Source organism: Mastigoproctus giganteus, chromosome 5, assembly GCF_048544385.1.
Source record: "Mastigoproctus giganteus isolate SK-2022 chromosome 5, ASM4854438v1, whole genome shotgun sequence".
In the NCBI taxonomy this organism is placed as follows: Eukaryota; Metazoa; Arthropoda; class Arachnida; order Uropygi; family Thelyphonidae; genus Mastigoproctus; species Mastigoproctus giganteus.
Window position 1 is genome coordinate 105,605,809 of NC_143579.1, and position 14,113 is coordinate 105,619,921.

The 14,113-nt window shown below is 34.9% G+C and overlaps 1 protein-coding gene across 4 annotated transcripts in view; it reads left to right on the plus strand.

Moving 5' to 3' along the window:
• The window catches only part of Scgbeta (sarcoglycan beta), a 131,517-nt gene that overhangs the window by 35,499 nt on the left and 81,905 nt on the right, over nt 1-14,113 (plus strand). For 3 of the 4 annotated variants that reach the window (XM_090374136.1, XM_090374134.1, XM_090374137.1), the window contains one exon: nt 4,788-4,970. In XM_090374136.1, coding sequence (XP_090230262.1) covers nt 4,788-4,970 — 183 coding nt within the window. Of the gene's footprint in view, nt 1-4,787; nt 4,975-14,113 lie in introns of all 4 variants that reach the window. The other variant, XM_090374135.1, reaches the window with a different exon arrangement.

Below are 14,113 nucleotides of genomic sequence, written 5' to 3' on the forward strand. Positions count from 1 at the left end.
AGATATTCAGCTACTATGACATCATTATCAACTCATAAAAATTTGCCAAAAACAATTTCTCCACTGATCAAATCTCTTGCTTGGAGTTCTTCACAAGATTGCTCAATATCTTGTAGTAGTTTATCCTTCTCACTGCTGTTAATTGCATTTTAGCAAAACCTGCTTTTGTGAAACAATTCTTAATCATTGTTTCCATCACTTCTTGATTCCACACTTTTGCCAACTCTGATGTGCACATCCTCAAATCTATAACAGCATCTCTAGGTTTGTTGGTTTCTATTCTCAGTTTAATTTTTTTCAGTATGCACCTTTGGTAGTTCATTTTCAAATTCTTCATAATGCCTCGATTCATTGGCTGCAGTTTAGACGAGGTATTTTCGTCATCTTTCTATTGAAATTTAAAATCCACTGTTCAAAAATTTCACTTGTCATCCAAGCTTTTTTGTTGTGGTTGTAATACAACTCTAATGACTTTACTCCTTTGAAACATCGGGGTTGTTTACTTTTGACTATTACCAAAAGATTCAGCTTTCATTACTGTCCATATTTGCACCAGCCAAGACTGTAATTCTTTCCTTACTATTTTTATTGCCTAAACGTTTATCTCCTTTAAAAGTCAGTGCCTTGTTCAGCAAATATTTTAAAAATAGATAGACCTGTTTCATCAGTGTTGAATGTCTTTGGGCTTTTAGTCCTCCATAATTTTTTTCAAAACTGTTTCTTTCCAATGGGTACAGTCCTCTTCAATTAAAACGGACACCAGAAATAACTTTTTTGAGTAAGCCATGGCACTTTTTAAATTTGTCCAGCCAATCAGAACTAGCTTGGAATGTTTTATGCCCCCAGAAAAGATGCTTACTCTGTAGCCTTTTCTTTTATTAATGGCCCCAATATCGGCATGTTTCGGTCTTGAATCAACTTCACTCACTTAAAAATAGCTTCATCTACATCTTCATACAGGCATAATTTCACACGCTTCCGACTGGGTCCTGTTTCCTCAAACAGTCTGAAAATCAACACATGGTTTTTCAGAATGGTTGACTTACTATTGGCAGGGATACCAAATTTTAAAGCGATTTCTTTTTTTTTTTTTTAACGCCCCGATCTACGCTATTAAGCACTTCCACCTTTTCCACTATGTTTAAGGATTTTCTCTTAGACATTGTAAGGTTACTTGCACAGCAGCTGAAACAAAACTGATTTAGGGACCGCTTGTACATACCATGTAAACAGAGACAGGTAACATTTAGTGAAAGTGTGGATGACTCATTTCTGTGAAACAACAGATAAATTTCCAGGATAAAGGAAAATCATTCTCTCCTAATTCTCTAATAGTCTGCTTACAGTAGAAAACAGGTTGACCAGAGCCAATTGCCACATTGGGAATATGCTTTAATCTTTGCCAGTGGCTGTGGACACATAGATAGCAGTTGATCAGTGCAGCTTCTGAATACAGTAGAGGTAGTTGTGTAGATTTTACAGGCACCACTAAATTGTGGAATATTTTAGCTCTTAAGAATTAATCCCTTAGCTCTTAATTTGTGCTTTCCACAGCCACTAGCTCTATTGCCTGAAGGCCAGAGGTGCAAACAGTGCATACCCAGGTCTCTTGAAATCAGTTCGTTATATGGAAATTTTCTTTGTTATATACGGAAACTATTTTTAGTGTAATGACCAGGGGGAAATCAAAAAAATTTCACTGTATGGAAGCTTGTTAAAGAGAGGTCTGACTGTACTTCTTTATCTCTCATAATTTCTTTCCACATGAAGCAGATTTCTTCTTCTGCATGGACTCATTGCAGGCCTGTAGTAAGACATGTTGATTTATTGTAGGTGTGCTGCAGAACTCATTGTATCAGCTGGGGGTGGAGATGAAATCTAACCATAGGCTGCTGCTGAACTACCTTAGAAGGTACTTCAGCTCCTGCTGAACTACCTTGTAAGGTAGTTCAGCAGGATTGATTTTTTTTTTTTTTTTTTTTTTTTTTTTTAATATATGATATTATATATTTTTTGCCTTGGTGGGAATGTTCATCCTTGTGCTGACATTTGTGGGTAAGAGAATTTTATTGTTGATTTTTAGAGCAGAAAATACATTTCATTGAACGTAATGCCACACTGCTCCAATAAATTGAAGCAATGTGGCATTAAGGGATATGGAAGTTACTGCTATGAATGAAGGGATGGTTAAGTGGAAGAAGACAGAGTGGTTTAAATGGGGACTTCTTTTCATGGACTAATGTTATTAGTGGAGCACCGGGGTTCAGTGCTGGGCCATTGTTGTTTTCAATATTTATTAATGATACTGATGAAGGTGTATTAGGCTTAATGTCTAAGTTTGCAGATGATATAATGGTTGGTAGGGTGGTTAATGACAGTAATGATGGTATTCTATTGCAACTGCTTCCCATATGCATTACTTTACATTTGTCAATGTTAAACTTCATTTGCCACCTCTCAGCCCATCTGCTCAACTTTTCTAGATCCTGTTGCAGCAGCGTACTGTCATTAGTGTCCTTAACAACCCTGCCAACCTTCATATCGTCTGCAAACTTGGACATTGAGCTTGATATACCATCATCAATATCATTTATAAATACAGAAAACAACAATGGACCCAACACTGAAACCTGGGAGACTCCACTAATAACATTAGTCCACGAAGAGCAGTGTCCATTGATTACCACTCTCTGTCTTCTCCCACTCAACCATCCCTTTGTCCATAGCAGCAATTTGCCTCCAGTGCCACACTGTTCCATTCCCATCAAGCTGTTGATTAAGGGTACTCAGAGAATTTAAAGCATACCACAAAAATAGTCCCCAAACTATATCACCATAACCTCCAGCCTGCCAAAAACACCAACAATATATTCAGGTACCATGGCCTCATGTTGTTTTCTCCAAATATGCCCATCATCATGATAGAGTTGGAAATGGGATTAATCAGACCAGGTGATGGGTTTCCACGCATTGTTTGTCCAGTGTTGTTGTTGTTGCTGACATGCCTATACATGCTAATGTCCAGAACAGGGTCCATGTGGATGGATTGTGGAGTTGAGAGAAACCCCTGGTTCCACTTGACAGAATATACAAAAAAAAAAGTCCATGTGGATATAAGTCTTGCTATTTCTACATTATACTGTGTGGTTAGCTGGGACACAATGATGAATCGCTGCTTAGTTGTGGGACAAGGCACACAATGCTCACCACTGGCATTGACCATATCTGGCTGTCCCATGTGTGATCCATATCTGGTTGTTCAACAGCTGTTGACATAGTCATGGTAGACTTGTGATACCACAGAGCAGGAGCTTAACCATGCTGGCTGTAGTTGAGATACTGGCATCTGCACATCTTGTCCTCACAGTCATTCTACGTTTGAAGTCTGAAAGATCTTGATTCCAACCCATTCTTCCTCACAGACACTCAAAAACTGATCACCATGTGAAAATGCAATCATCAGGGCTCACATCTGGTGAGTATGGGCTTAGCACACCCAGGGTCCTGAGCTGGATATCATCATTCTTCTCTTTCTTGGTGACCCCCCCCCCTCTCTCTCTCTCATTCTCTCTCTCTCTCTCTCTCTCTCTCTCTCTCTCTCTCTCTCTCTCATAATAATAATACATATCAGCCTTTCCAACTTTGAGCCTTCACCAGCATCACAGACCAGTCCATTCCTATACAAGGAATGGACTGGTCTGTGATGCTGGTGAAGGCTCGTCTGGCCAATTCAGAATATATACACCATTCTCTCATTGTAATAATTATTTATTTATATATACAAATTTGTGTATATATATATATATATATATATATATATATTATTTTTTTTTTTTTTTTGTGCTTTACAATAGGTTCATAGTCCTAATTGTGTCTTGCATGTGACTCAAAACACACTCAAAATGCTTGCCAGCAGAAACCAAATTGTCAGAGTCTGTTGAATTTCTGGATGTGCAGGAATCAAGGGAGAATGTGTGTAGCAAAGGATACAACTAGTATTATTTTAACCTTCAGAAGAGTCCCACACACTGATTACTGGCTCATTATATAAAACAGTTGCAAAGAGCAACAGAAATGGCACGACATGATGAAACCTCCAACAAGCTTTTTCGAATTAAAAGAAAGTTCTTCAGCCCCTGGAAATCAATTATTTGGCCAAATAGGCATGAAGAAGCAATCCTTGCTCGACTGTAAATTGGTACCTGACTAATTCTTATCTATGCAAATTAGAAGATCTAACAAAATGCATCAATTGCCAAGTATTACTCTCCATCTCATATTTCTTGACTGCTCACTTTTCAAAAGAATACATCTGCCAGCCTTCTCCTTATTATACAAGTCTTGTGGCATACCTACCTCACAGTTCATTTTAAGTGATGGCTACAATGTGGCTGATGTTTTTCTTTTTCTGTGATTGATAAACTGCTACAATTTGATATGCATGATATTGAATATACCCAGAAGTGAATGTGTAGAGCATTTATCAGTGAACCATTCAACAGATGTGGCTAAGGATATACTGTACTTTGCCATAACTGTCAGTATTAAAACAGATATAGATGCCTTCTTTCAAATTTCAGCACTTTGATTATAACCACCTTGTATTTTCAAAAAATTATTCTGATTTTTTAAAATTTATTTACATAAATTAATTATTTAACAAATTAAATTAAGCTATGCTATTATATTGTGTCAATTTATTTACATTTAATAATTAGTTTCAGTACATGACATTTTTGTGTGCTAATACCTTAAAAATGCTCATATTTATTTTTTTAATCCATTAGGTTACAATTATGTTGTTGAGTGTGTTGAGAATTGGTTATGGTATGGAAAGTTTAGAATTTGTTCGACCAGGAGTTCTTCTGAGATTTTTGAATCGTGCTGATATGGGCACGGTAATTCCAACTTCTGGAGTTATTGGGGGATTCACAAACAGAGATTTGCCTATCATTGGAGATTCTCAACCAGTATGTATCTGATTATTACAGAATATAAAGTTGAAAGTATGTGGTTTCTGCTACTAGTTTATAATTCTTATTTTATTCTGTACTAGTTACTTTTCTCTGATACAGATTTGTAATTATCAATTTTATATATTGCACTATATATGTTTATGACCCCACTAGCACAATTAAAGGTTAACCTTTAATTGTTTAATTAAATAAATATATTTAATCCCTAATTTAATTTTCATCTTAATTTTAACAGTGTTAGTCGATTAGTGTTGAGTATCTTAAGTATTCTCTTAGTACAGAAACATGAGCTGTCACTGCACTTTTGAACTGTTTATTTTGCTCATGATAGAAGTAGTGTGGGATCCATTGCACCCCACTAGCATTTAACTGTTAATATATTTCTGAGTTTTTTTTTTTTAAGTAAGAGCACTTTTTATTTTTCAATACTCAATACATATTTTCAAAAAATAAAAAAGTTTGCTTTGATTTTTTTATTTCTAGTAATTATGATTAGATGTATAGTGATGCCTCTGATAGTGAAATTTTCTGTTTGTTGGAAGAGTCCTTTTCAGTGTAAAGGACTCTTCGATGGAAGCTATATCACTTAAAGTTAATTTTATATATATACATACATATATATATATTTTTTTTTTTTTTTTGTTAGTTGTTAGCACATCGGCTTCTGTGGCCATAATGCACCTCCCAAAGTTTTTGCATTTTACTCTGATCCAAGCCCAGAGGCGGGATTTGAACCTGTGACCTTTGGGTTGCCAGGCAGGCACTTTACTCACCTGGCTAGCCCGGTCGGCATTTTATATATTGAGGATAGTACAAATGCGAAAATATAAGACATGAAAAGCTTATACAAGACACCTTATTCTTCCTATACAAAAGGAACTGAACTGAAACCAGATATAAGTTTGCTATACTTCTCAGGAATCATGAATCTGGTAAGGAAGACGTTGCATTTTCTTCAGATGACAAACAGATTAGTCACATTTTTTTGTGCCACTATGAGGGTTTTCAGATTTTTGTTCATTCTTTTGGGACTCATTTGATTGTGCTTCTTCTAGAGTGAAACTGAGAGTAGTCAAACTTGCAGTGATTGATCAAAATTGTACAGCAGAATTTGCCAAACTGAAAGGGTTTGAAGTTGTGTCTAATGAATTTTAAAAACTTTTACTTCTCCAAGACTTTTACATTGGGAGAGAAACAGAAATACATGGCAACTTTCCAATTCTGACAAAGTTAATTCTCCGTCTTGTTAGTCCAATAAGAGGCGCCTCCGTAGCCAGGTGGGAAGGAGCAGCAGTGCGTAGCACACGCTTCTTGATTAGACCGGGGTTCGAGCCCATCACCACCAAATACGGAGGATGCAGAAAGGTCAGAGAATGACCACCACATATCCCGAAGCAATATGGCCTTGGTTGCTAATACTCCTAAAAACCAAATAACAAACAAAACATAGTCCAATAAGAACGACTAATAGAAACATTACTATTGACAATTGGTACCCGTTAACTGAGCTATCTAGAAGAAAACTTGGAAACCTGGGTACCACAAGAATCAATGAGCTGTAGATCCCACAGGAATTCAAGTACTGCAACAAAAGATTTTTTGCACCAGATCAAGCACTTTCAGTAATCAAGTATTTGTTATGATCACCAAATAAAATACACGTGGAAGTTTGCACACATTTTTATAATGTTAACCTTGCACTGATGTAATTTATCAAAATATAATAAAAATATATTCCTAAGATTATTTACATAAACTTTGTAATATATGTATACTATGCCTAACTTTATATAAAAGTTTATTAATTTATATATTGTGTTTCTTAGATTACCACCTCAGCCTTACAGACCCCAGGTAGTAATCTAAGATAGGTGCCATTTTTTGATACCAGCACTACAAATTTATCTCATTGATGTTGTAATTTTATGGTTGTTTGTTTGTTGTTTGGTTTTTAGGAGCATTAGCAACTAAGGCCATATTGCTCCGGGATATGCGGTGGTCATTCCCTGACCTTTCCGCATCCTCCGTATTTGGTGGTGACGGGCTCGAACCCGGGTCTAATCAAGAAGCGTGTGCTATGCACTGCTGCTCCTTCCCACCTGGCTACGGAGGCGCCGTAATTTTATGGAATTCTATATTATTACTATTTTATATTGTTTTTATTTTTGATATATTATGACAAAATATTTATTTTCAATATTATTATTTTATTTATTATTTCATAGTTTGCATGTTACTATCCTAATTACCAGACTGTGCTTTGTCAGAGAGCAGAGATATGCAAAATGGTTTGCAATTTTGTCTACCCCAAGGTTAGTTTGTGGGTAAAAAATCCAAGTTATAGGAAGAAAACCATGCATCTCCACTTGAGTTTGGTTTTTTTTTTTTTTTTTGTTTGTTTGTTTGTTTGTTTGTTTAATAGTTTTATGGTGCATTAGCTCCACTTGAGAGAAATTAATTCAGCTTTTCTTAAAAATAGAAATTATCACAAGTAAATGAATAGAGAAAGCTCTTCACACAAAATGAGGTTTTTGAAGTTCATAATTGGATGAAATTTAATTTATTGATGATAAATATACTAGTCATAAGGATACAATCTTACATTAAATACAATATTCTCTATCAAAAAACCAGTACTTATTAAAATCTAAAACTAGGCAAAGGAGCTAGGTATATTTATGGATTCCTTAGTCATATTTCCATGCCAGGAGAGTGTGTATGAGAATGGGGGGGGGGGGGAATAGTCTCTTAATGCTATCATACATTATTAAGTGTAAAAAGTTTGAATTTTTTAAGTATTAGCTGGTCTTGTACAGTCTGTAAAGGTAATTCACTTTAAAAGTTGGTAATCTTATCATTAGTAAACTAAACATCAATAAATGTGGTGTTAAATTATTTTTTATTCTCTTACTTATATTAAGCATATAATGTTGTTCTGTCAAGATTATTCTTCCTATCAGCTACACAAGTTAAACAGACTTTATCAGATGAGTGTCATGCACATTATTAGTTGTACTCATTTAGTAACGTCACATATTACATTTACCTATTTCATTCTGTATTTTAATCATTTTCTTACTGAAGTTAACAGTTGCGGGTAACAAATCCAAGTTACTAGGTAGAAAACCTTGCATATCCTACTTATATTAATCATGTAATGTCATTCTGTCAAGATTATTCTTCCTATCAGCTTACACAATTTCAACAGTATATCCGGATGAGTGTCATGTACATTATTAGTTGTACTCATTTAGTGATCTCACATATTACATTTATCTATTTCATTTTGTATTTATTTATTTAATTTACCTATTTCATTCTGTATGTATTTAAATACAGTGTAACTCCTCTATTATGAACTTCTATTTAATGAATTTTTCTATATTACGAATTTTTTTGCCAAACATTGCACCTTGAAATGAAATTACATGTAAAATTAACCCCATGTAGCGAAGTGTTAGTCTCTCTATAATGAATTTTAAAAAAAATAAGCAAAAGCATTTTTGAAGATTTTCAACCATTTACTGCTAAACAGCTGCTCAATATACGGCCTCCTTCCTTCCGAAACTGCTCATTAGCATCTGGAATTAATCATCCTTTTAGTGAACACTTCTGGCCATTGACGCCCGTAGGAGAGTCTTTGTTTCATTTTTGTTAGTTATAAAACGAAATGGGTTTTCTTAAAAGCGGTCATTAACTTTGCAATAAAAGTGGTAGATTTGTAAATTGATGTTGGCTAAGGGGAAAACAAAATTCGCTGTGAGTAAATCTTTAGCTTGCTGCAGCGGCAATACATAGGATGCTTCGATAGTTGATTTTTAGTGACATCCGCTGAGTGACATTCGCTTCTCACCTCAACTGTACCGCGTGACCTTCCTGTCAATCATTATATGAAAGTTTTTGTATATGTCCATTCTCATCTAACTGGACTCCCAGTAGATTGTTTTCATGAATTTTTTTAAATTTCGTTCTTTTAGAAAGATTTGTCATCAATCACATAGACTATATGCTTTTTTTTCTTTTCTTTTTTTTTTTTCTGAAAAATAATATACAGCATACATTAACCATAAATTTTCTTTCATGTTCACAAAGTTGTATATTTCTTCAAAATGATTAATTGGAAAGGTCACATGATACTGTTGAATTGACAGGCAAACACCATTGAGTAGGTGGTACTAACAATTCACTATATAGCCAGCGCAGCTAAGTTTGCAGTGGCTACACGGTGTATGTATCAGCAAGAGCTGCATTCAAGTAATTTTTATAGTTGTGGAAACAATGTCGAAGAGAAAGCGCTTAAGTATTAATGATAAAGTCAAAATTCTTCATGATATTGGTTTTAAGAAAAAAGATATTGTGGAGAAATATAGCATATCTATGATTTTAAAAAATCGAGAATAAATTTTAAATGCAATTGAAGGAGGAGCAGGCAAGAAGTGAATTAAGTTGTGTATATACGAAGATGTTGATAAAGTTGTTCTAAAATGGATGCAAATGATATGTGAAAAGAATATACCAATATCAGGTCCAATATTTAAGCAACAATCTCTGAAATTTGCATTGTCCCTTGGACATACAGAATTTAATGCACTGGGTAGTTAGATAAATTTAAGAAGCGCCACAGAATTGTGGAAAAGGTTATTTGTGGAGAAAGTGTTAATGTAAGCGAAGAAGATTGCAACAGTTGGAGGAACAACACCTTAAAGAAGATTTTGGAAGAATATGAACCTACTGATGTTTTTAATGCTGACGAAATGGGTTTATTCTTTAAATGTTTACATAATGCTCACTTGCTTTTAAGATGATAAATGTTTTGGAGGAAAACAGAGCAAAGAAAGAATCACTTTTCTAGTTGGAGCCAATATGACAGGAAGTGAAAAATTAAGACTTTTAGTCATCGGAAAATCAAAAACCCAAGATGTTTTAAAGGCACAAAATCATTGGAAGTTGACTATGCCTTTAATAAAAAAGCATAGATGACAAGTGATATTTTTGAAGAGTGGATATTAAATCTAGACAAGCATATAACAAAAGAAAAATTTTGTTGATTACTGACAACTGTCCGGCACATCCTGTCAGTATTTCTGCCAAACTTAAAAGTGTGAAGTTGTTTTTACCACCAAATGTAACATCAAAACTCCAACCAGTGGACCAAGGCATTCTTAAAAATTTTAAATTTCATTATTGAAAGAGAATAATAATGAAGATTGTCAATGCGTTACAAGAAAATATAAACTTGGAGGTTACAATTAACCTTAGAGATTGCATCTCCGAACTGGCAAAAGTTTGGACAAACGATGTCACTGAATATACTATTCAAAATTGTTTTTAAAGCGGGATTCGCATTGAACATAGAAGTTGAACAACAACCAGATGAACAAGATGAAGGCGCCTCCGTGGGCAGGAGCAGCAGTGCGTAGCACACACTTCTTGATTAGACCGGGGTTCGAGCCTGTGACAACCAAATACGGAGGATGCGGAAAGATCAGGGAATGACCACCGCCATATCCCCAGAGCAATATGGCCTTAGTTGCTGATGCTCCCAAAAACCAAATAACAAACAACAACAAGATGAACTACCGCTTTCACAACTGACAAACTTTTGGACATTATTAGAATCGTTTGAAACATCGAAAGTGAAATAACACTGGATGGTTATGTTTATGTAGATCAAGATCTGGCTATAACAGAACATCCAAATGAAGATGAAATACTGGTGAACAGTGTTAGACGCGACCATGATCACAAAGAAATTAACGATGACGTTGTGAAGACTCATCAGAACAACCAATAGACAAGCCAACTTGCGAAGAAATGATTCATGCTTTTAAAATGGTTGGTCTGGGTCTACAGTTTTGTGAAAATGTTCCTGATAATGTTTTTAATGCTCTGAATGAATGTGAGGTTTTCTTTGAGAATCAGACATTTTTTAATTGTACTGTGCAAACAAAAATTGCCGACTTTTTAATTTGTGATACTTACTGGCAAAAATTGTGTAAATGTAATTTAAATAAGTATGTTTTTGAAATAAAATATGTTAAAAATAAATGTAGATTCGTTTTCATTTTCTAATTAGATAATTTTCAATAAAAAGATATTCTCTGTATAACGAATTTTTTTGCTGGATTTATCAAATTCGTTATAGGGAAGTTTGACTCTATATATGGTGAAATTACGTATAAAAATTAATACAAAATGCCAGTAGTATGGCAAAACTGTAGAGCAAAAATTTTAAATTAATCGTAATATGGTGGGAGGAGAAGGGGTTACAAGACAGAAACTGTAGCCGAAAGCCTCCAAATAATTTAGAATATAATTTAAATCTAATTCAGATAAATCCATTTTAAATTTTAAAATATAAAACCAATTGTATAACTATTTAGCAGCATCCCCCAATAAGGTACCAGTTCCAAGAAACGTGAAATATCACAAAAGAGACTAATCAAACTACTAAAACAAAATAAAAATAAAATAGACTGACCATTATGCCCCATATCGAACAGAGGACAACGAGGTCAATAATGGTCATAGAATCGCTGCATTTCAATTGCTAGACAAATCGTCGCATAGGCGAAACGAACGAAGGACCTATCCACCCTGCCTTCCTATGATCGAGCCACAAATGCAGAAGATTTGCATAGTGGTGGTCCTTATGCAGCAAAAAATAAACAATAGAACAGACTAGCACTCCAGAGCAGCAAAGCCATACCACCGACATACTGAAAGCTTAACCATCTATAAATATATTTTCTATTTTCTGTCTCTACATAAGCTGGTTAAGCTTTCAGTAGGTTTAATTTTTAGGTTTATGTTAAATTTTTGCTCTACAGTTTTGCCATACTACTGGCATTTTGTATTAATTTTTATACATAATTTCACTATTATATTGGGTATCATGTGGAGGATGTGTATTTTACTGCCTCTAATGTCTGCTTCATATTTATTTTATTTTATTTTTCTATTTATCTATTTTATTTTTAATGTCATATATATATATATATATATATATATAGGGTGTCTGGGCTAGAGGTATCCAAAAATACACACATATATCTCAGCATTTATAAGGTGTATAAAAATAATTTTTTGTTATTATACAGATAGTATGAACCAGAACTGTAATGCTCAATAAGTTCTATGTTGATATCAATATTTGTAAAATAAAAAATAATAAGAGAAGTTTACCTCAGTAATTCTAATAAGAGAAGTTTAATATGTAGAACACTTCCATATGATACTCTCCAGCAATTGAAACGAAAAAATCGAAAATCTTGCATTATAGTAAAAAATAATTAAAAATCAATTGAACACAATTAAAAATCACCCTAATTAAAAAATGAATAGCAAATGCTTAGAAAACGGTACTCACCTTGTATAAATCTGCAATAAATTTTTTGGTAGATGGTGGCTAAATTTAGGTTGTAAGAAGCATTAAAAAGAACTAAGGCGGGGAATGGGGTGAAAATATTTTAAACAGATTTTAAAATGAGCACAAGGAAGTAGAAATGCAGATCTCCAATCCTTGGTTGTCATAAAGAGGTTAAAAGACGTAAATGAAAAAAAGAGAGAAGACCGGTGGTGCCACTAGTCGTTACGAGGGACTTTCGTTGAGTAAACTGTCATCAGTTGGCAAATGGAAGAGAAGTGAGCGCGTGTTGTATTTAAAGTTTATCTAAACTCCCATGATGCTCTTTTTGACACGCGGGAACTTTAGCCGCGAGAGGTTCCAAGCCGGTGAAAGGTTGAAGGGAAGTTTAGCGTTAATAATGTTGAGATCGGAATGGTGTTGGTACCATTCGATGGTGAGGGCTTCATATTGAAGAATTCTGTAGCTCGATCTGAGTTTAATAATAGTGATGGCAGAGTCAACAAGGGGGCGGGGTGTGGTTGTGGGTTTGAGCATGGGTTGTTAACTCAGTGCAGGATTGACTTGTCTTGAAACTGTTGAAGTGGTAGTATGCGTGGGTATTGGAAGTTGTGGAGGAACCGAATTTGGTGGTAGTGCTGCCGATGTAACAGGTGTCGCAGTTTGGTTGGCATTTTATAAGATATATTATTGAGATCATCGATGGGATTGTGTGTATCTTTATAAGAATTAAATAGGGAACCTAGTTTATTGTAAGTGGAGAAGGTGAGGGAGATGTTGGTATCTTTGAATGTACGTCGGAATTGCTGCGAGTTCACTATGGTAAGGGAGAACTATGCGAGTGTTTGCCTTGTGACTGTGTCTGGTGGGGTTATTAATACTGTTTTTAACGGTGGATATTGTGTGTTGGATGAGTTGAGGGGGGTAGCTCCTGGCCATGAATTTATCAGTAAGGTATTGAAGTTCATTGTGTAGATCGTTTTGTGAAGAGCTGAATTTGATAGCGTTGTAGATTTGGTTGTGTAGGACGGCTTTTTTGGTACTAAGGGGATGATGTGAAGTGAAATGTAGATATTTACCGGTATGCATGTTTTTTCTGAAAATCTTGGTATTTAAATTTGTGTCTGTTGTATAAATAGTGAGATTAAGAAAATTAATCTGGTTGTCTGTTGCGATTTCGAGGGTAAGGTTTCGCCTGTCATGTATTGTATTGAATTTTAAAAAAAGATTGTCTATGGTTGTTCTGTTGCCTATTATTAGGATATCATCAGCGTAGCGGATGTATAATTTAATTTCAGAGGGGAAAGGTTGTAAAATTTGGTTTTCAATAGTGGCGAGATAAATTTCAGAAAGGGGGGCAGAAATGCCTAAACCCATTGGTAAACCAAATGTTTGTCGATAAATTTTATTGTTGAATCTAAAATATCTAGCGTCTAGTAAAAGAGTGCTAAGTTCAAGGATGTGGTCAACTGAAAGAGAGGTACGTTTCGTTAAAGTGTCATCAGCTGTTAGAAGTACGTGTAATGCTTGTAGGGTGAAAGGGATATGCACATTAGTGTATAGGGATATGACGTCAAAAGAAGCTAATATGTCTTCGTCGGATATGGTGGTGTTGCTGATTTTTTGGAATGCTTGGTTGGTATTATTAATTTTGAATGTAGAGAATTGAGTGAGTGGGGATATAATTTTGACAAGGAAGGTGGATAAATTAGCAAAAGCTGATCTACTAAAAGAAACGATAGGTCTTAGTGGGTGGCCAGGTTTGTGTAAC